The sequence below is a fragment of the Branchiostoma floridae genome, chromosome 12, assembly GCF_000003815.2.
Source record: "Branchiostoma floridae strain S238N-H82 chromosome 12, Bfl_VNyyK, whole genome shotgun sequence".
Classification (NCBI taxonomy): domain Eukaryota; kingdom Metazoa; phylum Chordata; class Leptocardii; order Amphioxiformes; family Branchiostomatidae; genus Branchiostoma; species Branchiostoma floridae.
In genome coordinates this window covers 20,044,430-20,071,099 of record NC_049990.1, presented here as the reverse complement: position 1 = coordinate 20,071,099, position 26,670 = coordinate 20,044,430, and the positions used below count along the sequence as shown (strand labels likewise).

The 26,670-nt window shown below is 39.8% G+C and overlaps 3 protein-coding genes and 1 long non-coding RNA gene across 4 annotated transcripts in view; 2 read left to right on the top strand and 2 right to left on the bottom strand.

The window, feature by feature from the left end:
• Positions 1 to 1,905: 1,905 nt before the first annotated feature.
• On the bottom strand, positions 1,906 to 3,944 carry LOC118428180. Its single transcript, XR_004832619.1, has 3 exons — positions 3,793 to 3,944; positions 3,372 to 3,483; positions 1,906 to 2,517 (listed from the first exon to the last, which is right to left on the bottom strand). It is a non-coding gene; the product is annotated as an uncharacterized LOC118428180 (long non-coding RNA).
• A 1,463-nt stretch (positions 3,945 to 5,407) lies between these two features.
• On the top strand, positions 5,408 to 19,062 carry LOC118427166 (centrosomal protein of 295 kDa-like). The gene is made up of 20 exons (XM_035836804.1): positions 5,408 to 5,579; positions 6,366 to 6,508; positions 7,447 to 7,542; positions 8,174 to 8,278; positions 8,815 to 8,954; positions 9,351 to 9,429; positions 9,713 to 9,829; positions 10,754 to 10,894; positions 11,160 to 11,243; positions 11,792 to 11,891; positions 12,401 to 12,601; positions 13,714 to 13,929; positions 14,538 to 14,779; positions 15,182 to 15,811; positions 16,263 to 16,448; positions 16,942 to 17,067; positions 17,224 to 17,397; positions 17,950 to 18,071; positions 18,623 to 18,899; positions 19,054 to 19,062. The coding sequence occupies exons 2-20, from the start codon at positions 6,389 to 6,391 to the stop codon at positions 19,060 to 19,062; spliced, it is 3,165 nt and encodes a 1,054-aa protein (XP_035692697.1). The 5' UTR covers positions 5,408 to 5,579; positions 6,366 to 6,388.
• Positions 19,063 to 19,094: 32 nt separating this feature from the next.
• Positions 19,095 to 21,366, top strand: LOC118427343. Its single transcript, XM_035837082.1, has 3 exons — positions 19,095 to 20,069; positions 20,482 to 20,782; positions 21,190 to 21,366. The coding sequence occupies exons 1-3, from the start codon at positions 19,113 to 19,115 to the stop codon at positions 21,318 to 21,320; spliced, it is 1,389 nt and encodes a 462-aa protein (XP_035692975.1). The 5' UTR covers positions 19,095 to 19,112; the 3' UTR covers positions 21,321 to 21,366.
• A 1,181-nt stretch (positions 21,367 to 22,547) lies between these two features.
• The window catches only part of LOC118427165 (centrosomal protein of 63 kDa-like), a 4,632-nt gene continuing 509 nt past the window's right edge, over positions 22,548 to 26,670 (bottom strand). The window contains exons 3-7 of the mRNA XM_035836802.1: positions 26,454 to 26,566; positions 24,998 to 25,140; positions 24,075 to 24,226; positions 23,557 to 23,660; positions 22,548 to 22,941 (exon numbers count right to left, since the gene is read on the bottom strand). Of these exons, the coding sequence (XP_035692695.1) occupies positions 22,780 to 22,941; positions 23,557 to 23,660; positions 24,075 to 24,226; positions 24,998 to 25,140; positions 26,454 to 26,566 (674 nt within the window). The 3' untranslated portion in view covers positions 22,548 to 22,779. The remainder of the gene's footprint in view (positions 22,942 to 23,556; positions 23,661 to 24,074; positions 24,227 to 24,997; positions 25,141 to 26,453; positions 26,567 to 26,670) is intronic.

Genomic DNA, 26,670 nt, shown 5'->3' with positions numbered 1-26,670 from the left:
CTTAACAATAATTTGAGACCAATACACAGAAGAGTGTGAAAATATGCTGTATTACAAACAGTTTCATGACCATTTAACCTTCTCTATGTTGAAAACCCCATAACCAATACAAAATGTAATACCAAATGGTTACCTTAGCATGCAGAAAGTTAAAGTACGGCTCTTTCTACTGCTTGAAAGAATTGTCTTTGGAATAGGACACATAATGCAAACCTCCCAATCTAAAACCTTAGTCCAAGTTCAAACATTAATGAACAAAGAGCCAGGGTTGGACAAGTCCACTAGTCTGATTTTCCCTAGCGAGTGAAAGTGTCCACCTGACAAGGGAAAGTGCCAATTGGGCAAGTGCATGTCCTACGCCACTTGCCTGAGTAAGTAAGTAACACTTGAGATGTTATATGCTTTTCACATCAAGCAACTTAGACCACATACACTACCAAAAATTATTTTTGCTTGTTTTTCTTACCCCATGAACACTTCTTATATGAAGAAAAATATTCTTGCAAGAAGAAAATGTAGAATAAAATTCTAAGCAAAACAAGAATCTATCAAAAAATCTTAATTCTCACGCAAAGAACAATTTTCTTAATCTTCTTTGGTGAAGAAAATTTTTCTCACACCTAAGAATTTTTTGGATCTTTAAACAAAATCTTCTTGTTTCTTTCTCATGATGCAAGAAAAAAAATTCGAGAAATGCTTGTTTTTTTATAACTCTTAAGAAATACAAGAATTTTTGCTCTTGATGTAAGTAAAGTATTCTTGGTGTAAGAATATTAATCTCAAAAATGTCTCAAAAATTCAAGCAAAAATTTGCTTGCCCCATGGACAAGCTTGTTTTTCTAAGATTTCTTGGGGACAGAATAATTTTCTTCCTGGAAGATAAATTTTCTGTGATGAAGAAAAACAAGATACACAAAAAAATCATATTTGGTAGTGTATTAAAAGAATTCTATTACTGGAAATGAAAGCTTACTAAGTACATATATAGAAAAATGTATTTTAAATTTCTGGCAGGTGAAAAGTTGGTTTGGACATGTACTTGTCCAATAGGACAAGTATATTGTAGAAAACTTTACAGCACTAAGGGACAGTAAATCACAGCTGTACATTCTGTCCTCATGAGCTTTTTGTAGTAATATGGTTGAAAATCCATGCCACTGTACCCACGTAGCTATACCCTTATTGTACTTGAACTGACAACACATGTATATTTCTCTTCAAGTGTGGCTTTGGATTCACAAAATGGTAGATAATCTCATGGCTATGGCACAATGCATTTTTTCCTAGTACATACTAGTAGTACATGACACTCTCAAATAAGTAAATCTAGTCAAATACAATCTGTTACATTGCAGCAATAAAGCTTTTTTTCTATTTCGTACAGTACTAATGTGTAAATTTACCCTTGAGTTGTATGTATTAAACATCTTTTACCAGCAATGTTAACATAGTTATAGTTCATACTAGGGCTGGGTACCGGTACAGAAAATTCAGGTCCAGGTCCGGTTCAGGTCCAAAGGATCAGGTCCAGGTCCGGACCTGAACCTGGACCTGATTCAGTATGACTCATACCAATGGTCCATTTCACTACAAAGAAATCCGTTTGGTGGAGTATAAGACTTACACTGGCGTCTTAAAATCCTACAACGCTAACTGCACCTGTACGATTGACTGTAAACCTTGGTAGAAATTACTATAATTTAAACTCTACTCTACTTCACTCTCATCATTTTCTTCCAACTGCAAGCGCCAAAACGTGTGAATATGCCTGATAAAATGATATGTTCATTTTCTAATCGGTCCAACATCCGGTCCACCTAATTTTTTCAGGTCCAGTTTTTCTGGACCGGTCCAATAAGAAAAAACGGTTTTGTACCGGTACGCTGTACCGATACCCAGCCCTAGTTCATACTATAGGGTTTATGCTGGCAAGATTGTTCTGAGCAAAACTCCTCCGGTTCCTAATCTCAGAATGCTTTGTAAGAATCTCATGGTGGTATGACCTTTGAACTCTGCATTATTGACTAATATGTAAATGGCCTCATGAATGAATATTAAACATCCAGGTGATAAGATATACAAGATAGCAATTACCCAAGCAAGTGGATAGACTTTGGAAATGGTATCAACTATAGTAACCTTTCTTCATTGTCACTTACAAAAGGTAGTGGACGATACCTAAAACATCTGACAGTTCTAAAAATTTAGCATCTTTCTTTTGTCAGTTTAAGTGGACACTGCCTGAAATGTCTGACCGATTCCAAAATCGATCTAGTATCTGTTTTCTTGCAAATGACTTAACTCTTCTATGTTCTCTAGCTTACCAAAACTAAGCTTATAGTGTCTTGTCACATTGTAGTAAAGCAGCATTCCCCCTATGTGGTTGTGTGATGGTCATCACGCAAGGCAAGGAGAGAAATGGTGTCTAGCTCATGCCTTTGGCCTGGTGTTCACGTAGACAAAAAGAGTGATGAGCAGGACGATCGCCCCAAGCACTGGCAAGACAATGGTCACCACCTGAGGAATACAATGTGTACATTAGACATTATGTTGTTTCATTGATGTAGACATACAGACTGTAGTACAATAACATCACACTGTAAATTCACTTTGTACTAAAGATGTATCCATCTGAGTAACTCAGTAACAGAAGCTGTTGTAACATGCACTGACCCCATTGTATATCCCTTCGGAAAATCAAAATGCAACTCCAACCAAATACCCTTTCCCTGACTTGAACAGCGGTCTCCCTGTTACCAAATGATTGAAACCAGCTCAACTGTGAGGATGCTACCAGGGACATCCTAAACAGACAACAATATATCCTGTAGACAAGGCTGATAGTACTGATCACTTGATAAATGAAAATACAAAATAAAAAGCTGGTGAATGAGCAAAAATACTTTGTTGGGCCATGCCTAAAACTTATCAACTTGAAACGAAAAGTAATAAAGTACAACGAACCACAATATGTAGTACTACTGTACGGACAACATAGATATAGATAAGTGGCCATACTAGTAGTTAACATTGTTAGCATGATTCTATAGGCTTGACATACTAGTAGTACATTGTACCGGTCCTGCAAATGGAGGTAACTACATTTTGTATCTGGGGATCAAGACAATTCAACCCTTTACAAACTTGGCCCAGTTTAGATAGCCCAACACTCTGGTCAACTAGGCCAAACACCCTGGTCAACTCGGACAGGGTTATGGATATGTTTAGGTGATCAGGGTGTTGGGCTAAGGTGACCCAGTTGTTGGACCGAGCGGGTCAGACTAGCCATGGGCCAGCTTGGTAAAGGGCTGAAGCATCCAACATCCAGCTGTCATCAGTATCTACACCTGACATGATCAGTGACATCTTACCTGATTCCTGGCCTCATGGAATGTCTGTTTCCTCTCCTCCTTGTCCCGGCGGGTTTCTTTCTTTGCTTTGCCCTTCAGCTGCCTCATTCTCTATTTCAGTTTGGTAGTAATACTGCAAAGGGAAAAAAATAACAACAATCAACACAAATGACGACACGGTAATCCCAAAGAGGGGATAAGGACTATATATAGCCTTCTTGGTAACACATGGACATGTGTGTGTGTTCAGTGGAAGTTTTTGGCTGCATGTGATGATTTTACTGATGGCTGCATGTGATATACATGTAACGGTTATTATTATTGTACTGAAATCTAATAATAGTACACTTGCATCGTGAGTTACATTGAATTTTGCATTGTACACACATTTATCCTCATTTACATAATAAATTTGAAAATGCATGTTACATGATTGACTCACTATTTGTTAGACGTAGCCCTTCTTTTCTTACAATAAATATCTGTTGTCTTTGAAACTTCCTGTCAGCACATCATAATCTGAAAAATGAAAATTAGAATACAGTGAGATGAAAGTTGGATATACAGAACTGTGGCCATACCTTATGATAACATACATTTTGTTATATACAATGTTAATTTTCACATTCCCCTACACAATACAAATAATGATAAACTTGGTTGTAGAAAAAACTGCAGTGTATAATGTAATGGCATATAGTGTTTAGCCCAGACCCTGGAGTTGCTGGGCTCTGATCTCCTGACATGTCCTGCCTTTGGAAAGCCGATGGGCACTTCATATGACCTTCATCACTTCACTCTGGTGAAAATGAGTACATGTAGTACCTAGCTTCTGTTCGGAGACGCCCTTTGTTTCGGGAGAGACATACCTCAATAGCACATAAAAAAAAAACTACCATATTTACCTTTGCCAGAATGGCTTAAAGGTTATGTTTAAGGCTTGTACGTCTGTGAACAGTATAACTCAAGAAGCCTTCGATAGACGCTGATCATCAGCGTCTATCGAAGGCTTCTTTCACCTACCGACCCGTATCCACCTACCAAATATCATCAGCGGCTGATGATATTTGGTAGGTGGATACGGGTCGGGAAAACAAAGTTCGATTATGGACCCCCTGGCGGCTTGCTAAGGTACTGCAACAGAACCTCAATTTTTGATATCTCGTGTTCTGGACATGCTGTGGTCATGATTTTTGAGTGGTAGATAGGCCTTGGGGCAGAGGGCGATTTCTGTGAGTTTGGGCCCCCTACTATTAACGGCTTTTTTGGAACTACCCCTCGAGCAGTACGAAAACTGGTGTTATTGTAGCCTGGATACCAGACCCCAGCCCGATCTAAAAAAAAACGAATCACAGTATGTATGTATAGAATGTATAGAACATGTCTAGGTGGTTGGTGGAACTATACTTACCAGACTTACCTCCTTGCTAATTTTTATCGACTTTAATTCTTTTTTTTCACAATTGCACATGTATGCAATATGGTACAGTTAACACAACAATTACAATGCGTATATGTAGTCCACATCTTAAATGTCCCATTGGCTAGCACTGCTAGGCAATCTATCTCTTGATATGACAGACTTTACAAACCATATGTCAAAGTTTCAGATGTTACATCTGATGCTACGTGTTGCGAAAGCAGTGCACCCCCTCCCCCTTCCGTCACACTACGTTTGTTCTAAAAAATACAAACCGCTCAAACAGCTTTTGAGCCAAATATGTCACACACTGGGAAACGATATATGCTTAAGAGCAACTAAACTACCTTTCTGCTCTACATTTAGAGCTAATTTCTGAAAAATAACTTCGTGAACTCACCAAAACGTTCCGAAAACTTGTTGTCTACACTGCGCAAAGAATAGTGGGAAACATTACCGCAAACCGTTCAAAATAAACAACAACAAAGTTAGTAATCAAAGGCTTTCTTGTCTTAAATTTCCTCAGTTTTCCATGAAAGCATAAGCCATATCATTGAAGATGCATGCATATTTCTTAAAATAATAGTATAAGTGAATATACCTTAATGTTTTAGACCGAAATAACATTTACGACTAAAAAACTGTCGTAAAATCAAAGCGGGTGTTTTGAAACGCCATTTTCAAACCCAACGATTTCGCCAGAACTGTCCGAGACGAAAATGGACGTGATCTCGTGAATTTCTGAATCAAATATCACTTATTTTATATCTCAAACATGTCTAAGACGAAGAAGGTACCTGTCATACGAGGTAAGATCACATAGAAGCTCATATTTACTGTCAATCGAGTTATATCGAAAATTTGCTAAAGTCGCCCCCCTCCCCACACTAGTAACGTTAGAGAAAAGTTGAGCAAAATTATTCCTTGGTTGGGGAGGCGGAACTTCTCTGTTCCAGTAGATACTAACAATGCATGTAATCCCACGGGGAAGAGGAGGTAAAAGAAGGTGTCATCATCTCAAAATTTCAAACCATAGAAACTCGTTTGGTCAACTGTCATCAAATTTCAAACACAATTTATTTTTTAAGGGATTACTCAACCTCCTTGTAGTTGAACTTGTACTTGTAAAGGTGAGATTTTTACTGACTCAAGCTGGGATAGCGGCAAACTCCAGATGGTATAGTTACTAGTACAGTAATGTTATCACTGGCTATGTTGTTGTTGTTGTTGTTGTCCTCATTTAACGTCTATTATTTCGCTAGACGTGGTCTCTTGGTGCTGAGTAACACATGGTTCGCTTTAGAGTCAATAGTCTCTCTTGTTATTTAACTCTTGGTTCCTTGTGCTTGAGAGTTGTTGGAGGAGTATACAAGTATTTTCTACAAGTACAACTGTAAACTTGAATGCTACAAAAAATAAGATAGTACTATAACGTTAAATGCATTTAACTTTTACGTTCGCGGGGATTCAATTTCGTGGTACCGAGAAAAAGGACTTTTTGCTGTGTGTGTGTTTGCAAACATTAAACTACCGCGAAAGTTGCTGCATTTACAACTTAATGCCTAATAATGGCATGTAACTGTTCGTTTCTTCAGAATAGGACTAAATCTCCTCTGACATGCACCAGTCCAAGGTGAAACGTAAGGTAGCCGGGCGGCTGCTGAGGCTCAGTCCAAACGAGGAGGCCAGGCTTATACAGGAGGAGAAGGAAAGGAGGAGGAAACTTAGGTTACAACAGGTACAGTAGAGAAAAAACAATTACATGTTAAATGTGACTAGGGCTGGGTACCGGTACAGAAAATTCAGGGTCAGGTCCGGTTCTGGTCCAAAGGATCAGGTCCAGGTCCGAACCTGAACCTGGACCTGATGCAGTATGATTCATACCTGGACCAATGGTCCATTTCACTACAAAGAGATCTGTTTGGTGGAGTATTAGACTCACACTGGCGTTTTAAAATCCTTCAACGCTAACTGCACCTGTACAATTGGCTGTAAAACTTGGTAGAAATTACTATAAACTCTACTCTGCTTCACTCTTGTTATTTTCTTCCACCTGCAAGCCCAAAACATGTGAAAGCCTGATAAAATAATCTGTTAATTTTCTAACCGGTCCAACATCCGGTCCACCTAATTTTTTCAGGTCCGGTTTTTCTGGACCGGTCCAATAAGAAAAACACCCAGCCCTAAATGTGACTAGATTTAGAGTCTTTGTTTCCTTCTTTCTCTTTACTTGTTAGCCGGAATAATATTGTGAACAGGCTCCTTCTTGAGAGATGAAAGATGTCTAACCTGGGTACTATCCTCTGTAGTGACTGCCGAGACAATCTTTTGGCTTGGGTTGTTATTAGCCTTGGAGAAAAGTTTGAGCCAGCGGCCACTATGAAGGATGGTACTCAGGCTAAAAGATATCATGTTTAGCAGCCTTACATGCTACTGAGTTAGCCATAATGCAGTATTGCATTGAATGGAAGTATGGTGATTCATTCTAATACTAGTACATGTACCTGCGTATCCTGCCGTGCCAATTGCAATAACATGATTTTTTGTTCAGGAACATCCTGTCAATAGCCATGCCCTTAGTACAGTGATTATCTGTCCATGACGACATCTGTGACAATATTGTTGTATATTTGTGTTTGGATTTAGCAAAATTTGCATCATTACTATTAAATGCAGGTTAGACAACAGGAGAAGGCGTTTGCCAGTCAGGTGAGGAAAGATGTGAAGGATAGGAAGGAACAACAGATCAGCAAGATAGCAGCAGAACTGAAGGTTTGTTCCTCCTGCTGCATGTACATTGATCATTTTAGTCATTAAGAACTACACACTACAGTACTAGTAGATATTTTCTTGTAGACACACAGTATATATGTATACTGCAACAAGTTGTATAACTACTAGATTATAAGTTTGTCATTGCAGTTATGCTAGGGTCACATGTCCCACTCGGGGCCCGGTCAGGCTGTTTGTGGAACTGAAGAAGTGAAGTTTACATCAAACAATATAATATTATTTTGCTCTGGAACATAAGGATTTTTAGTACGTTTCGCGTTCTTTGCTCGTCTTTTATAAATTATATCATTCTTTTCAGTTGCCAAACCTAAATGACCAGGACCCGGATTAGAAATGTAGCCCCATCATTACTCAGACTATATTTTCATTGTAATAGTATTAAGTAATTAGTAATGCATAAGGTATATTAGTATATTATTATTAGGTACATGTTTTTTTGTATATTGTCCAGGGTTCATGATGGATCAGAAAAGCTCCGTCATGTACTTATTGTCTAGTAACATCTTAGGCTAGTACTTCTAGTATTAATGTTCTAACTAGTTAATTGTATTTGATAAAATATCCTTTAGTATAAGTTTATTACCTGTATGTGAATGAATGGCCTTTGCAGGAAGAGTGGCATCATGAACAGCAGGAGAAACAGAGGTCCCTACAGACCCTGTATGACAGCAGTGTCAAGAAAGTAGGGGAAGCACACCAGGAGGCCAAAGAAAATGTAAGATTAATGTTTAAGTATGTGCAGATTGACTTCCCTTCATGTTTTAACTTAAAAAGTTTCATATTTACCTGATGTTTGTTTTCCTTATTTTGTGTTATTTTGTTGCTTAAACTTAAAGGTCTTCAAGAAATCCATAGTCGACCCTTCCTCCCGAGTCTAGACCAAGAGATCCTAAGTTTGAGTCTCGGTTGTTGTTACTGATAACCAACTTGCATGCAGCATTTGCTACTGGAAAGTGTCACTGTTCATTGCATATGTCAAGGGGAATTTTAGTGTAAATACATGCAAGTACTGTATATAGCACCTACCTTGAACGTTGAAGTACACTGTCACGACCAGTATACTAGTAACTACATATACGTAAGAGTGGCTTAATGGTCAATTGAGTTTGTTGAGCTAAACTGGTTTGAGATCACTTTTGCATTGATTTCACAACACATGGCACAAAGGACAATATTTACCATATACATTGTACATTTATGATGTCTAAGTATTCACCTTTGTTATGACATACATTTTGTATCCCCACCAAGGTGCCAGACTATGACCTGAGGTTTGCCATGGCTGTGGAAGATCAGAGGAAGGCAGATGAGAGACATGTTAAAGCTGTGAGGGCCTTACGGGTTCTTAGAGAACACCAGGAGCAAAAGGAGAAGGCTCACATTGTCTCAAGGTATGGATGGTATTCCTAATCAACTATTCTATATAAGTAATAACTGACCAATATGATAATGAGAATAATTAGAATAGTCTGTTAGAATCGTTTTTTTAAATAAAAGTTTGTGATTCAAGAGGAAGGGAAATTTATATGTAGTTTTTCTCGTGTCAAGAATTTGCAGTATGAAGTGCAAAGTAAGAAAATAAAGCCCAGTGATAATAAAATTAATGTTTTTACAGTATGCAGTGTGATGCAATTATTACCAGTACTGTATTTCATTTGTTACTGAAGCTGCTAGAGGTTAAAGACATGTACTTCAAACTTGTTTGAACACCTTCTTTCCTTTCTTGCTTTTAACTTAATTATTAAGAAGGTAGGAAGTAAAGGAAGCTTTTTGTTGATGTCTTACAGAAAAGCAGCACTTGATGAGGAGAAAGAAAGAGCAGCTCACATGGCAAGCCTTCCACCTCCAAAACCCGACCCCCTACAGGTATAAAATCAAATGGTTGTACTTAAATACAGGTAACAAAAAAGGCATTCAACATAACATTCTTGGTACAAAAATCTACCTAGTAGGATAATGGTCTTATTTTTACACACAATTCAAAAGTTACTCATTCAAGCAATTGGAAATATTTTTTTAATTGTCAGACGTGAAATCTACCCAGTTGCTTGAGGAACTGTTAACTGATTAATTGAGTAGAACAAGCCCTATATAATATATAAGTCTTCTGTTCTTTTTTATTTTATTTGTAATAATTGCTTTTTTGCAGGACATAGACCTGAAGCAGCTTGGCCGTCCAGTGAGGTTCACAGATGCCGACGCCCTGTCCACAACACACTTCCACATGCCTACTGGGTATGCTGAGAAAGCTGAAGAACAAGAACAGGTAAGAGGAGGTTTTATATGTTTCAAACAGAACAGTTGAACTTGAAGTGTAACTTTCTTTATCAGCTCATTGTTTTTGTGTCTTTTTATCTATAACTCAAGATCCCTTTGATGGATTTGTTTGAGGTATGGCAATTTGTTGGTAGTAACTGATGTACCGAATCGGATATGCATTGCAATTTTGAGCAATTTACTTGTAGCACTAGCTGTATTTTCAGGGGATGCAGAATTATAGAATGACGCCACTATTTTGAAAGTAGTATGCAACCCATTGAAACATTGCTCACCTAATGTTAGCCTTTACAACGCAAGAACTCAATGTCTGGAGCTACTTACATAGCTACTCTCCAAGCAGAGGTTTTGCTACTGACCTTGGTTACTTTCTGATTTATAACAAACAAACAACGACTAGTACCTATAGGCAAAGAGAAACACTCTGAAATTTTTAAAGAACTGGCAAAATGAAGGGGAAATTTTTTTTAATTTGTATAATTTTCTATTAATTCTAGATGTTCTTTTCTTTGCGATTAGAATGAGATATTTGCCATGCCACAATTTAGTCGCGAAGTTATGTTAAAACGTCTTCAAAAAGTGCGATTTTGGACATCAGGCTGCGAATTCAACCGAGACGTTAAAGATATACATGACGTCATTCCGATGAATCGCTTCCACTTCTTCCTTCACTGTAAACATGGCGTCTTGTAGTACAAGTTGTACTACACCCCGGAGAACTAAACCCGGCAAGAAATTGTTTTTCTTGAGCCAGGTGCAATGCAAACACATCTCAAACATAACCATCATGATGATAATTTCTAAAGGGAGGTCCGTTTCCTATGTTTGCATTTTAATTTTTAGATACAAAATGCTGTTTCACCTCATTGCAATTAGTGTGTTGTTTGTTAATGGTAAGGTTTATGTTCCCCAGGGTGATGCTAAAACAGCTGCAGTGGAGGAGTTTGAGAGACTACAGGATCTGGAAGACCAGGAGCAAAGAGTAAAACATGAACAGACTGAGAAGGCTCGGCTCAGACACAAACATGCTCTCCATCGTGTGAAACTAGACAAGGTAATACTCCTACCGTCTTAGGCTAGATCTGGTGACTTTTCACCATGGCCATTCTATATACATGTAGAGAGTGGAGAGTTCTCTTATGAATTAAATATCAATTGTCAAAAGGAAGCTGATAAACAATAAGAATTAAATGGTCATAGAAAACAGTTTGTTAAGGCAGTGGAAAATTACATGCAATTAAGAATATTGTACATCTTAATGTACTGATAAGTGGTATTGATAATCTTTTGCTTTGATAATCTTCTTTTGTGCTGTTCAGGATCATGAACAGCTGCTGCATGACCTGAGTGACCTTCAGCGCCAGGACCGCCAGCATCGACGTCAGGTCATCGCCAACATGCCGGTCAGTCCGCAAGTCATATAATGCACGATTAAATACAAGTTGTTTTGTGTGTGAGTGCTCAAAATCCTTTTTCAGTGCCTGGGCAACCTGACTTGAAAGCCAGGTTGCACCATCATTTTGTCAGGTTGTCCCCTAAGTTACTTTTTTCATAAAACGCAGCAGCTATATACTTATATCCGTTATCTTTACCTCAAGTTACATCACATGTGACTACTAAGTCTTGTGTTTGTTGTCAAGATTAAAATATATACAAAGGCAATTGTGCATGTACAGTATGTAGTTTGGGGAAAAGTGGTATTGAATTCCAACTGCAAAATTTCAGGTTGGGCACTGCGTTTGCAAATGTGTTAGCACTGTGTTCGTGATATTAGAAAGTTGTCTGTTTCCTAATTTCGCAGTCCACGTCCCTCCAAGTATATTTTGAAGACTTGCTTTATATATGTATGTTATGTTGAACAATGAGTGTGATGTAAAAGCCTATCGAAGATATCTCATACAAAGGAGATAACAATTACCGTAGTTACTAATATTATAATGACTTTCTGCAGGCTAACTTGTTCCGGCCCCCCCACCAGCGGCTAGAGTTGAAGGAAGAAGGACAGCAGGACATGGAGCAGGCATTTGAGGACATGTACATGGCACAGACTGGTGGGTATCCTCTTCCTTAACTATCTGTGCAAAGAGACAATTAAACAAAGCAATGGAGACTCAGACTGACAGTGCTGTTTCTGAAATCAGTAGGTCAAGATACAGGGAAAGAAACAATGCTAGTACTTGCTATTCATTACAGCAAAGCACAGCATACAATGTACATGTATATGATAAATAGCACTTTGTTACACTTACATTGTATTCTTACATACAATATGTAGAATAGGGCAGCACAGACTGTATACAATGTAGCACAGCTCAACAAAGCATGGTACAGCATAGCACAACACAGTGCAGAACAGCACAGCACAGCAGAGCATAGTACAACACAGCACAATACGATGCAAAAGAACACTATGCAACCCAATACAAAAGAAAATTGCATTAGAATGCTTTGCAATATGCACTATACATCTTGCAGCACATTACAACACAAAGAAAGCACAATAATTGCAATGCAATGTGCCTTCTCATTGAGTTACAAATTGACCATCGATTTCCCCTAGGTTATGTTGGGGACGTGAGTCTAGCCCTCGATCCCCACCCCCCTCCTGCCACCCCCACGGGAGGGGACCCCTCGCTGGACCTGTCGGTGGAGCCAGGGGAGGAGACCCCCCAGGAGGTCCGTGTGGCGAGAGCTGCCCAGTCTCTGAGAGAGAAGGGTCCGAAAAGTCCTGGGAGAGACTCCAAACCTGTACGGAGAGAAGGTACATGTAAATGACTGAATGAATGGAATGAACGAACTTTGGCCCTAATACATGTAGAATTAGAAGATAAGGAAAGTACCTTCAACCAACTATCACCAACAATTTAAGATTAAGTTTTGCTTTGTACTGACCCTACATATATTGTGAGAGACTGTAAATGCTGAAATTTTCACTGTCACATGGTTTTATCTTATTTGTGTTTTTTGGGTTGCAAATTTACCGTGAACTTATTTATTTATTTATTGATCTTTTAGGGTAGTCCCTTCAGTTAACGTAGTAACTGATTTTCAATGTTCGGACATGTTCGCACAACGACGGGTTATACCGCCCCTTAAAACCACCGCAAACATTTTTTATATGGCATGGTGCTACCGCGAACTTTAAACAACCACCGCGAACAGTCCTTTTTCCGCTGCCGCAAAATTAAATCCCGGCGAACTTTAATGCATTTACAGTATTAAATTTCTTTACTCTGATCTGCTTCTTTTTTTATTACTTTTTAGGCATTTTTGTTTGCAGGTAGACATAAAGAAGACAGTAAAAAAGGCTGACAAAAACGTCTAAAAAAATGTTTGTCAAAAAGACATCTCGAGCCAAATATCTTCAGAAAGTCTGCATGGAATGCAATGATATCAAACTCACTTTCTTTGTAAGTTTTTATACCGATGTTAGAGGTCAATACATGTACATGCTTGTATACAATGTACATGTTGGAGCAGGGCTCTAGCCAGCTCGACATTTTTTTCCGTCAGCCAATTCCCATTGTCGCGAAAACACTATTACAGGAGTTAGAGAGACTGAACTGAGACCTTGAAAAACGGGTTTTAATGAGATTATCGTATGCAAAAGGGCACCGACACACATTATCAACAATCATAACAATAGCAAAACAAACAGTGTGTGGCTTCTACGGCCGTGGACGGCGTCCCCAAGCAGCCTGTAGCTTCCACCAAGGAGCTTTTATCAGATTTTTGTCCGTCAAAGTTGACGGATTGGTTTGAAAATTTTTCCGTCACACGCTGCAAATTTCCGTCCATTGACGGAAAAACGGACGCTGGCTAGAGCCCTGTGTTGGAGACACTTCACTTTAAAAAAAGTCTTCAATCCTGCAGAAAACCTGAAGCGGTTACTGGACAAGATCAAGAACCAGAGAGACGAATGGGTGACCAGAGCTTCCCAGGATGCTCCAGAACCCGACTCTGCCAGTACTGTGGTTCCTTTTCCTGTTGTACGAGAAATGGACAGGGAGGGTCCATTGTTGGTTGAGGAGAAGACTCGGCCAAAGGAGCCTAAGGATGTCATTGAAGAGGGTAGCATTACAGACACAGGTAGGTTGGAGAAAATCAAAGAAAGGGACAAATTGATTTTTGTGTTATACTGTAGCTTAATGTAATGGTCAAACTCTAAAACATTTTCTTTTCGCATTTAACATTAACACAATGGTGAGGCAGAGTGAGAAAAGACAAACTACTTACTTACTAAGGTAACATCATCATCATCATCTATCATCCTCTTGAGAGGTGGAGCTAACGAAGTTGGCCCTTCAAAACTTACTAAGGTAACAGTTACATGCAAATGCATAGTTTTACTCAGTTGTAAAGTAATATTATATATATATTTACCTTTACAATACATGGTCTAGGCTAACAAACTACAGCTCTGTTCAAACACATTCAATACATTCATATGGTGACCAGCCCCTCCAGCTCTGTCCTGCCACTTGCTACATACATGTAATATAATAATTGAACACCAGGGGCTCCCAGTAACTATGTTCACATTGTCTAGGCCAGGTCATTGACCATTTCTTTGTTTGGAGAACAAAAAGACGGAAAAACTAAATTATTTTTTCCTTGTGTAACGTTAAACGTAGTGAGGGGGAAGTCTAATGTATAATGTTTTCTTTATTTGATAACTGAATCTTCTTTTTCTCTAGTGTCTTCTTCACAAGAAGTGACCCCAAAGAGGGAGGACAGCCCAGCTGAAGGGGATTCCCAGCCTGACAGAGAAGGGGTAGAGGTTACAGCTGAAGTGGTCCAGGCTGGTACTGCAGGTGCAGGGGGCGCTTCTACCTCCCAGGACACAACAGGAGACACCATTGTTGCAGGAAGCACAGCCTTGCTGCACCCCAGGGAGGAGGCAAAGAGGATCAGAGCAGAGGCTGCCAAAAGGCAGGAGGTAGGTACAATATTAGAAATAAATTTATCCATTTAGTTTATTCTACTGTAAGTTACAGTATTGATACTCATACAAGCTCAAGCATACTACCATTCACGTCAAACACAAGAAATTTGATTCAGTACTTTTATAAGTTTAAAAAGTACACACAACACACATTCAGGTAATGTCAAGACATTAAACATTAGAATGAGACTATTTCCCTTTTGCAGGTTTGACAAGTCCAAGAGGACCAAGCAATGTTACCTTCATATCCCTAATAACCATGTTCATTATTTAGAAATATTTAGTCCAGAATTAGAGTGTTTGTCCAAAATGAAAGTGTGGCCTGTTCCTGTTCGATGTTTCTTTCAGTCTCAGTCATCTAATTTAAAAGATTTTTCTTACGCTCATCTATCTCAGATGATGGCTGACCTTGAGCATCAGAAACAGGAACAGCTGAACCTCATGCAGCAGCTGGAACAGCAGAGAAGACAGCTCCTGGAACAGCTGGAACAGGAACGTGCTGCCCATGAACAGCGCCAGCAATTCCTGGAGCGCAACCTTCTCCAGCGTCAGGAGAATGAAAAAACTACCCTGATTGGTCAGAGAGAAGATGCAAGACCTTTTGCTATTGGTCAGGTTCCCATTAGTAAAGAAGCTGCCATTGGTCATCCTACTACAGTTAGTGTAGATGAAACGAAGCCCACAGTTGGTCAACAGCCTGTTGTCCCAGATGAAAGGCGATCTGTGATTGGTCCACAGCCTCCACCAATAGATGATCAGCTCATCACCATTCGGCGTCATCAGAAGAAGCTGTTGGAACAGTACCATGCCAGACAGCAGGCTGTGAAGAAGGTACAGGAGAAACTGGAACAGCACAGTCAGAGACAGCCGGGAAGGACAGCTCAGGTACCTGCTGTTACTGACAGGGACATTGTTGTGCCAAAACTACAACCTTGGACAAGTTCTATGGGAGTTCCACAGAGCAGGTTACACAAGGAGCCAACCGAGGTAGCTCAAGCCTCAGCCATAAGACAACCTCATGATCAGGTAGCTATGTTTGCTATTTATGCTAGCAAAAGATGCCTTCTGTAGACCTGCATTTCATGTAGCTATCTTGCAGTCTTGAAAATTCATGTAGAGAGTAAAGTGTGAAAATCTGAATTACCAGTGATGCAACAAAAGACACAAATAATATGTAATATCTCGGTTGATTTATAGATTTAGCTACTGTAATGATTTAGGTATAGGAAATTAATTCAACCTTTACGGTAAAAATATAAGGCCATTGTATTTCCCTGCACACCTAAGATTCAACTGTTATCCGCTGTGGTCAGGTTCTGCCGCTCTTTTTTGAGAGATCTTAGTGCAAACTCTGAGTCAAATAGTTTTTAGTAATACGTTGTTCACAGTCTGTCTGAAAATACATTGTACATGATATGTAGTAGAGTGGTGTTTGTATTAGATCAAATGTTCACATGTGTCTTGTGTTCTCTTACAGTTGGTTGATTCAGGAGCCAGGAATGAAGGGAGGACACCACTGCAGCCAGGGTTGCCAACAGTGCCATCAAATACAGGAGTGCCAGGCTCCTTTTTAACTGATCAGAAGGCTCGTGAACTTGAGGACATCCAGAGAAGGAAGGAAGAGTTGATCAGACAACAGGAGATGGTTAGAAGACAGAAGGAAGTAAGTGTGTTCATTCTAACATATCTGAAGACATACATGTAAGTAAAAGTCTCCCAAAAGTACACTTTAGTGTGAGTGGTTAGATGAATCATCACAGTCCTGCATTACTAGACTGTTTAATAGTGGAACAGATTTTTGTATTCAGCAAGCCCATTCCACGAGGCCAGGCAACCTCACTGTACGAAAGAGAATGACATTGTGACCGAGCAATCTGACAAAAAGGTCAACAAATTTCATAGATAAAAAGACAAATCTTTTTATGGTTTGTTTTGTTGTCTTTTTAGTCACACTTGTACATTTTGTACGCTATTCCAATCACTAAGGGAAAAAATTCCACAAAATGCTATTTAATATAGTTGCAAGATTGCAAGGTGATCAATGTCTATAGTGGAATAGAATACTTTTTAGTAATTTTACCTGTTGAGAGATATGAAAATAAGAAAGAACAAGTAAGATTCAGTACGGTAACACTGGTTTACACTTTTATATGTAGGAAATGCTGGCGCATCAGAGAAAACAGGAGGAAGAGATGAGAGTGAGACAGCTCTGGCTTGAACAGCAGATGTCGGAACAGCAAAGGCATCTGGAGGAACAGCAACAGCTCTACATATTACAACAGGTAAATAATATATTTTATAAAAAGTATCATTTATGCCAAGCAAATCTGTATCGACTTTCACCAATTGCAAATATTGAAAATGTTATGGATTTTTTTTTTGGCAAATGAATGCAATCACAGCTGCTTATGTTAATGTTTCGCTGTTTTTATATCTAGCTTGCTGAAGCTTCCACATCTGTTGATGAAGAGGACAGCAATACTGTGCCAAAAGAGGGGTATGAGAGAGAAGACTTCCTGGAAGCAGAAGGTCCCAGTACAGAGGAACCCATGGGCGAACCCATCCGTAAAGCTGCTCTTCCACCCAAACCACCACCAGCATGGTCACGACAGGTGGGTGGAATACATGCCTGTATATAAATTGATAATAGTGAGAGATTAGGGCTGGGTACCCATGCATACACTGGACGGAAACTGGCTTTCAGTTCCAAAATAAACCTAAACATTGGGACCAGTTCCAAACCGTTGTGCAAAAACTATGATCTTATTTTTTCCTTTTTGTTTTAAACCATCTAAAACCTTCTATAGATAGTAAAATATGACACTGTGCTAGAAACATTGCTGTTAGTGTTAGACTGGTTGCCAGCGCTGTGCTGTTAAAGAATGCAAAGGTGTGCAGGACCTCAATAGTACAAGTCCAAATTTAGATCTGAACCACTGGACATGCATCTGAATCTGGATCAAAGTTTATAGGTACATGGCACTATTGAGAGGTGATATCTTTTTGTGTTATGTATTGTACTGTCACAGTCACTGTAGTATCATTGTAACGAAACAGGTTGTTAAAATAAATGTTATACATCACAGGTTATGTACATTGTATAACAAGGAGAACTGTTTAAACTTTTGGTGTCTTATAATTTTACCTTGTTTCATGTGTTGTAGGTACATTACTTCCGAGATGGCCCTACACACGAGCTGAGTACCATACAGGAGGTGGATACTCCTGGGAGTGAAAGGATGGCCAGAAGTATGGCTCTGGCTCAGGAACTGGATGATACAATGAGGTATCCTATAGGCTAAGATATGAGGATTTTCACATAAGATGCGTTGGTGTGTCTTAAGGGTTAGAGCAATGGACTCAGGTTCAATACTCGCCATACCCATGCCAGATGTTTTGGCCTTGGGAAAGGCACCCCACTTTCCTCGTGAAGTGACGCCCATCAAGCCCCTGAACTGATTTGTCTAAAAGTGTGCCAAAAAACACACATGGATTAAGTTTGCCAACGTCAGTGCACATTTGCCACAAGCACTAAAAGTCATTAAAAAAAACCACTTTAAAAACACACATAGATTAAGTGTGCCAACACATGTATGGATTAAGTATGCCAACATCTGCACATTTGCCACATGCACTAAAAGCCATAATTTTTTCACCTATAGTATATAGGATTAGCAAACTTGCTTGCTATATCAAGGCTTTCTAAACCTTGAGCATGCTGATAAAGTTGTGTTGACAAGTCGTAATTCCCGCAATCTCTTGAACTGCTCTCCACAGGGATAAATATGCAAGGGAATATCATGAAAGTCATTAATTATTCTATCTAATCACCTGCAGATCTGCCCATCAGGATGACCTTGGATCCATGAGCCTTGACCTTGATGGGTCCATGACCCAGAGCCAGAGGAGGACGTGGCACGACCTGCTCCTGTCTCCTCCCGAGGCCACCCAGCCACGCAGCGCTGTTACCATGGCAACGGACAACGTTTCCCCGCCAACCGCTCCACCCATCTCCTCCACCCGTGGTGCTTTGGCAACAGCAAGCAGAATTGAGACAGCTGTACCAGCAACAACTTTGCGACCAGCACTGTCAAGTGCTGTCCCTTCATCAACAGTTGGGTATTCAAGGGTCCCCCCAGCAACGGAACAGTCAGAACATGCAGTAACAGGGAGTGTGCCAAGTTTTGCAGCAGATATAGGGAGAGGGGTGCTGGGTTACAGCTCTTTTAGACAACCAGTACAACAAATGGCTCCTGCGACAACCACAGCGACTGTAAGCCAGTTGACCAGCTCAGCACCTGTACCCTCGTCACAACCAACCCTTTCAATGGAGGGTACCAAGTACAGCGATCTGGCTCAACGGCTGTCTCAACTCATCGACGACAAGTTGTCGTTGCCATCAACTTCTCGTTCATTAGCCACACAACCAATCAGTACTGTGTTTTCCCCTCTATCGAGCCAACCAGGGACCATGTCGCAGGCCAGAATCGACCAATCAAGAAGCCTGTTCTCCTCACTAGCAACGCAGAGTTACTTCCCGACGATAGACGCTGCCTCGTCGTCTAGTGAGGGGTTGGACGTTTCAGATATCGGAAACCCAAACTTTCCCCAGTACTCTGTCAAACCACTGTCCTTACACGAGTCCAGCTTTGCCCCTCTTCAGGCAAAGCTAGAAGATAGTGTCGAGGTTAAAACATCCAAGGGAGGCATGACTAATGATGGTAGCCAGGCGGCGAAAGGGTTTCAGTCTGAGGATTCTTCTAGTGCTTCGTCTCCTATGGGGAGTGAACAGGGAGGCCCACTTCTCACACAGAGAAGTCTAAACTCTTTCAGCTCTGGCTCTGATGACTTCCAACCCCTGAGACCTGCACTCGACCCCACCTTAGATTCTCTTCATGACCATGTGCAAGTTGAAAAGCCACCGCTACAACAGTTTACGTCTCCTGGTAGCTTCATGCCTCTTAAACCATCCAGTGATGCCACCCTGGATTCATCCCATCTGAGCGACTTTTCCTCCATCAGAGGGTCACCTGTCAAAGGGCAAAGGTTTCCGGGCTTGACCTCTTGGGGAAAGGGTATGGGTCAAGGGTCGAATGTCATGACCTCTTCACCCCTGAAGACCATACGGACACCAGGTTTGCAGACGAGTGGAGTTGTTTCCTCGCAGCAGCTACGCGATGACGTTCAAGCGATGAGAGAGCGTCATCGCAGGGAGAGGGAGATACTGCTAGAGGGCGCTCTTTCACACTTGGAGAGAGAAGACTTTGGGCCTTCTCTGCCAAAGGTTTGAGAGCTCCTTTTTTAATAATACCATTAGGGCCTAGAAAAAAACATGCTGTGTTTCCAGTAACAGTCCTGAAAACAATAGGGTTACGTAATCAGTCTGGTAATTGGTAAGGGTTTTCTCTTCTTTTTTTTAAATCTTGGTCGAAGTGATAAAAAAAATACAGATTACCACTGAACTAAAAGGAATCATGCACTAGTATTTTTATCATCATATTGTAATTTTGCGGAATGTACATTGTACCACATTTATTCCTATGTTCAGTTTTCTATGTAGAGCAAACTTAGAGTGTTAAAAATTGATAATGCATATTTCTGTAACACCCCTTTTTGAATGACGTTATTATATACATGTATTTTCATATGGATGACACAGAACTTTTATCAACTAGTGTTTATCTTCACCTGTCCAGGAGGAGAGAGGCATACTGGAAGAGTCTGATCTCACCCTGGTGGAGTCCACCCTGATAGAAGGGCCAATCGGTGATGAAAAAGACGACACACTGCGTGAGGAGGGACAGAAAAGGGAGTACAGTGGGTCGACTTTAGTAGAGGGTCAGATAGGAGAGATGGACACCCTACAAGAAGAAATAGAACACAGCGATGACCAGAGTCCATCCCTGATGTCGTTTGAGCAGCATGAGTTTTCTGTGAGTTTGGAGTCCAGTCAGAACAGTGACGAAAAAGCAGAGGCAAGAGGAACAACTCATACAGGTCAGGTTGTCTCCCAGACTTTTCTACTGGTGGAAAAAAAAAAAAACAGTATTAGATACCCACAGTTTAAGGGCGACTCAAGACAAACTGTATGGAAGGGGTGGGAGCATTGTGAAAGTCAGCAGTTTTTCAAAGATTTTTACCCTTAAAATTTCTTTTGACGGTTTGTTTTATATTGGTTTTGTTCTGGGGAAAAATGTACACTTAAACACTCTAACCTGATCAGCTGTTAGCTTATGAAATACAAGGGTTGGGAATGAAAATAAGAATGACGTAAATGTAATACTATAATTTTATGGGAATTAAATCTTCCTAGCACAGACTAGTCATCATTGAGCTGATCTTTGTTTTGGTAAAGCAAGTACTGACAATGTTTAGCATTGTGTTTTATTTTCTTCCTAACACAGGACAAGAAAAAACAGACCCCAGTTCTGATCCTGTTGGGACTTCTCAGCAGAAAGCTGGGACCACCACAGATGACACCATGGACTCCCTCAAAAGGGCTTTATCTGCCTGGAAAGACAGTCGGAGATTCTGAACCCAAACACCTTAGGTGGAAGCAATCCCTAATTATATAAACAAAATGCTCATTCCATAACTGTAGTCTGAACCCAGCCATGATTGCTGTATCCGCTTGATCTTACATTAGCTCTGGGCAGAATAGGCATAGCGTTCACCTTGTTCATGGCTGGTTTTTAGGCTACACTGATCTTATATGTTCAAATGAGTGTAGTGTCTGTTCAACAGTTTGACCTTTGTTCCAACACAAAAGAAATACCAACCTTGAATTTTAAGTTAATCTCTCAGATGCCTGATTCACTAGGCTGAATTTCCAGCAACGGTGTGATAATGTCAGGAATGTATCAGAAATAGAAGGAAGACGGAATCTACCACTGTTATGATACGGAGAGGGTTGATGGGTCCTGATGTACATGTACATGTATGTAGGTACTGGCTCCACATTGCACACCTTCCATCTTCTCGCTAACCTCTTGACTAACCCCAGATGTCACCACATTTTGGTTTTACAGCCTTCAGTAAAACCCTTTTTATTGCGTTTGAATCTTATCTATGACAATTATATATTGCAATATTATGTGAAAATCTTCCGAGTAAAAAGTATGCACACTTTTATATAGACCTTGAGCCATAAAAAACTGTGTAGATGAAAGAAGGTATCAGATAGTAGTGTTCCATACTTGAAACACAGCTTTCCTGTATATATGATTGTACAGCTATTGGAGGAATATGTGCATGTAACTTGTTATCCATAATATCAAAATCTTTTTAACACCATAGACATAATTTTATGTACATTGAATGAAACTTGAAAGTAATTGAATTAAAGTTTTCCATATTTTACTGCTTTGCTTAATATGTACTGGTGGCAAACTCTCTCTATATACCGGGTATATGTACCTATTATATAAATTATTAAGAATTATGTAAGTGTGAAAGTGAGTGTGTTTGAGAGCAAGATTTTTAACCTCCTTGGTGAGAGCATGTATGTGTGTGAGCATTTTTCATGTACAGTTGTATGTGACTGCAATCCTTGGCGCCATCCTCTGTAGTAGCTGCTTTTGCTCAATCATTTTGCTTGCTAACCATGCCAAGCAAAACGATTGAGCCAGCAGTAAGAATACTATCAAATTGAATGAAGGATGCCACCCAGGCAAAGTTAGGTCAACATCAAAGATTGTTACAAGGAAATTGCTTAATGGCAGTCTTCATTTATGTGTCCCAAATAACACACATTTTAAACAGATTTCAAACACTTCAGTATACAGTTTATTGTACATCTCAAATCATATTTTTAATATTCAATATGAAAAAGTGTATACAGTCATGAATATACAGGATAGAGTAAAAAAAAATATCAACACCTAAACAACAGTACGTCTTGGTAATAAAAACTTTTTAGATGAAATAGTAAATACATGTTTTGAAAGACCAGATTTTTTTGGTGTTATTAGATGACATTCTACAGACATTTTGTATTATCTGGCTGAGTATTTCTTGATGGTTTTATCTGCAGCGTCTTTAAACTCTGTTATATGTGAGTCCAGTTTTCTCTCCAGCTCTAATCCGTGTTTTTCCTCTTCTGCGAGGAATCGAGCTGTGACGGAAGCTCTGGACTCGGGTCTGGACGGAACAGGGCTCTGGAATGGAATTAAAAATCAAGTCTTAAGAATGAATCATACAGTATAACTGAATATGAGTGGATGAGATAATCATGCTATTATGTCTTGCATTGACACACCCTTACATTGTACGTGACTGTAAAGATAAACTAATTGGAAGGCATCATAATAAGATTATGCAAAATCATCAATATGCAATCATACATGTACGTACAAAATATGCTTTGGCCAAATACAATGAAAGATAACACGAGATGCAATGAAAAAGCAAGCAGTACTGATAATGATCAATAAAAAATCTGCTGACAGGGATAGAATATGCTGTTACATGTAACATACAGTTTTGCATCATAGCAAACTGTAGTTCACTTTCAATTATTGTAATAAGTAATGATTCAATGAACAAGTTAGTGAGGACTCCTTGGTGAGGACGACAAATACTACGGCCAAAAATTTAAGGTGAGTTCCTTTTTGTGTTGGAACAAAGTTTAAACTTTTTCACTATGAAATTTACCAACACAGATGAGCTTTCATTTGGATACTACATGACTTTACTACAATGCTGATATGTCCAAAGTTTTGTTTACAACCACATGTTAACTTAAAAAGGAAATGAGAACACTATAGACCTACCTCCATCCCTGATATATAAGGCGATTCTCGTCCCTGACTGTCCTTACGCATTGGAGTGGCCCAGATGTGCTCCATGGGGCTGCCTGTGTGAGCACCATCAGTGCCTGAAAATTTGGTTGAAAAAGTCTTTTGTCAGTTGTAAAAGATTCTATTAAATGGTGACAATTTGTTCTTACTGAGTTGACCTTTTGGAATCAAAATTTGAATCATTTATCACAGTATAATGTGATGTATTAATGTCACGAAACGTGAAATGGGTTCAAGAGATTGTTTGAACCGGTGTTCCAACACATGACCCAAAACGCCCTCCTGTCTGCTTGCGGGAGGGCCTGTTACCATCGAACGAGCGCTCTAGAACCCATTCCGTAATTTTCTCATTAACTGATTTTACAGTTTGAATTTGCAGGTCTCCAGACAGATAGCAGAAGTGAACATAGGAGCGTCAACTACTATCCGGGTGGTACCCAGGCTAAGCCTTAAATTTCAATACAAACAAAAATTCCGTCTTTAGGTATTACCTCTGAAGCTGACGACAGAGTCTGACTGTGACCCTCCCCTCCTCCTCCTCCCACCATCCAGCTCCTGTTCGTATCGGCCTATTGTGGAGTCTAGTTTATCCTGCAGGGCCTGCAGCTTTCTGTCACTCTCCTCCTGTATGCTACGGACTCTTCTGTAGGTATCAGACAAAATGCAAATTACACACATACAGATCTTGAATGAGACTTAGGCAGGTTTTAATAAACAGTTACTGTAATAAAATGTGTGCAAGAGAACAAGGTAAGACCATAAAAAGATACAAAATTGTTGCATCTATCCAGTACCATTTAGTCAAATGACAATGACAATCCTTGACATTCATCAGCATGAATTAAACCATTGATGTGTAACAATATATGCATGGGTAGTACATGTCAAGTAAAACAAAAGGACTGCAGAAAGAATAATCCTACAGGTGCTGGTACCGGTGCCATTCCACAACTTGCAGAAAAGAAAACAATGACCAAATCCCCAAATGATTGGAACACTGACACATCTAAATACTGTGCAAATTTATATATGACTTCAGACTGGCATAGAACGCTCTTCACCCTACACCTTTTTTTCAGCATATTAGCAGGAGTGTGCTTCCGCATGACAATGACGCAATTTTCTTCCTTGTCATTTGCTGCATGAGAACTAATAGCAGTATTGTCCCAGTTATCTCATCAGTCAAAATAGACCTCACACTCACATACTTGAATGCCATTCAGTTTGTGTTGAAATCAAAAGCTTCCAGCAGAAACATTGCACAATGTTTATGCATCAAAAGCTCCGTCAAGCGAGTCACAGGCTGTCTGCAGGATGAACTGGAACCCAGTCTGTTGGCTCAGGGCACGAACCCGGAAAGTTAATACTGGGCAGTAAGGCATGCAAGCTTGTGTGGTAGCAAAAGAACTCTGACCTGTCCTCCTTACTCCTGAGGTCCGTGATGGCGCGCTGTGTCTGTCGGAGCGCAGCACTGTACTTCTCCTGGTTGGTCTGTTCACTCAGCTCCAGCTGGTCTCGCAGGCCGGACACATCCTCACGCAGACGGAGATTCTCCTCCTATCAGCACAGACATAGCTCAGGGTAAATCAAAAGACCTTCAGGTCTACATATCTCTTGAAGATTAAACCTTGCAGATAGTGTTTACTAATCCTTTACATTGTACCTTATTTGCCCATCATATTCGGACTGAAAGAGACTAAAACTACCTATTAGGTAGTAGTGACAATAAGACGAAAACAATACAGTCAAACAAAATCACTATCTAATATCTTTCTTAGGAACAGGAGCTTATCGTAATATGTTTCAGACAAACAGATTTAGTTCCTTATAGAAATTGCTAAACTTTCTTTCCAACACTGAAATTAATATAGGGACTTACCCTAAAGTTTCGGTCAAACTCCGTCAACCTTGTTCACAGACTTTCTGATACTTATGATGATACATACATGTAAGTATCAGAAAGTCTGTGAACAAGGTCCACGGAGTTTGACTGAAAATTTAGGGTAAGTCCCTATACTAATTTCAGTGTTGGAAAGAAAGTTTAGCAATTTGTATAATGTATTCTACCAACACAGATGAACTTTCATGCTAAGATTTAGTTCCCTTCAATACTGTGCTTGTTCCAAAGCTTCATATCCCCTGTAGTGTCAAATGTTTGTACCCCAAACGTATTATGTCTTTTCTTATTTTGTTCACATTGGTATGCAAATCTCTATTCATTTCCATTTATTTCATTTTGATAATGATTTCGAGTTATATTATGCTTACGTTGTATAATTGATTTGTTTTACTTTATCATTTGTAAGCTAAGTTGTGTTAATTTTCGTTAGTACTCGCTATGATACCATTTATGTTACTTGATATCGCTTTTATGTTGCATGTATGTTTCGGGGTTGCCCCCCAGGGAACTTTGAAAAACGCCTAAATTGGCGATATGTATCCCTGGTTAAATAAAAATAAACAAACAAACAAACAATGTTTGTACCTGCTGAAATGTCCGTACCCGTTAGTGTGCATACCTGCTGTAGTGTTCGTACCCCTGTTAGTGTGCATACCTGCTGTAGTGTTCGTACCCCTGTTAGTGTGCATACCTGCTGTAGTGCCTGTGCCCCCTATTGTGTCCATACCCCCCTGTACTGTCTTAATCCCCTCTAGATCTTGTGTCTGTTCCCTCTGTCGTGTCCGTACCCATTATACTGTCTGAACCCCCTGTGGTGTCTCCACCCTGTTATATCCATACCCCCTCTAATTCCTGCACCCTGTTGTGTCCATTTCCCCTGTAGTATCTGTAGTAATTGTTTTGTTTGTTCCAAATAAGCAAGAAAAGTGTTCAACATTTCGTTATCATTCCTTTTTAAAAATGTTTGTACCTCAAGTTTTGCAACTGAGGCAGAATAGCTTCCCTGTAACTCTGTGAGCTTCACCTCTGCCTCTCTCAAGTCCTGAGGGAAAAGAACAAAAAAATTAGAAACCGAAAACACCACTTAGTCTAACAAGTAATAACCAAGCCTTTATGATAAATGGTTGGTGCTGTGATGCTGTGAACTTGAGTCCATAGTAGGGAAAAAAAAGGTGTTTGCTGCATTA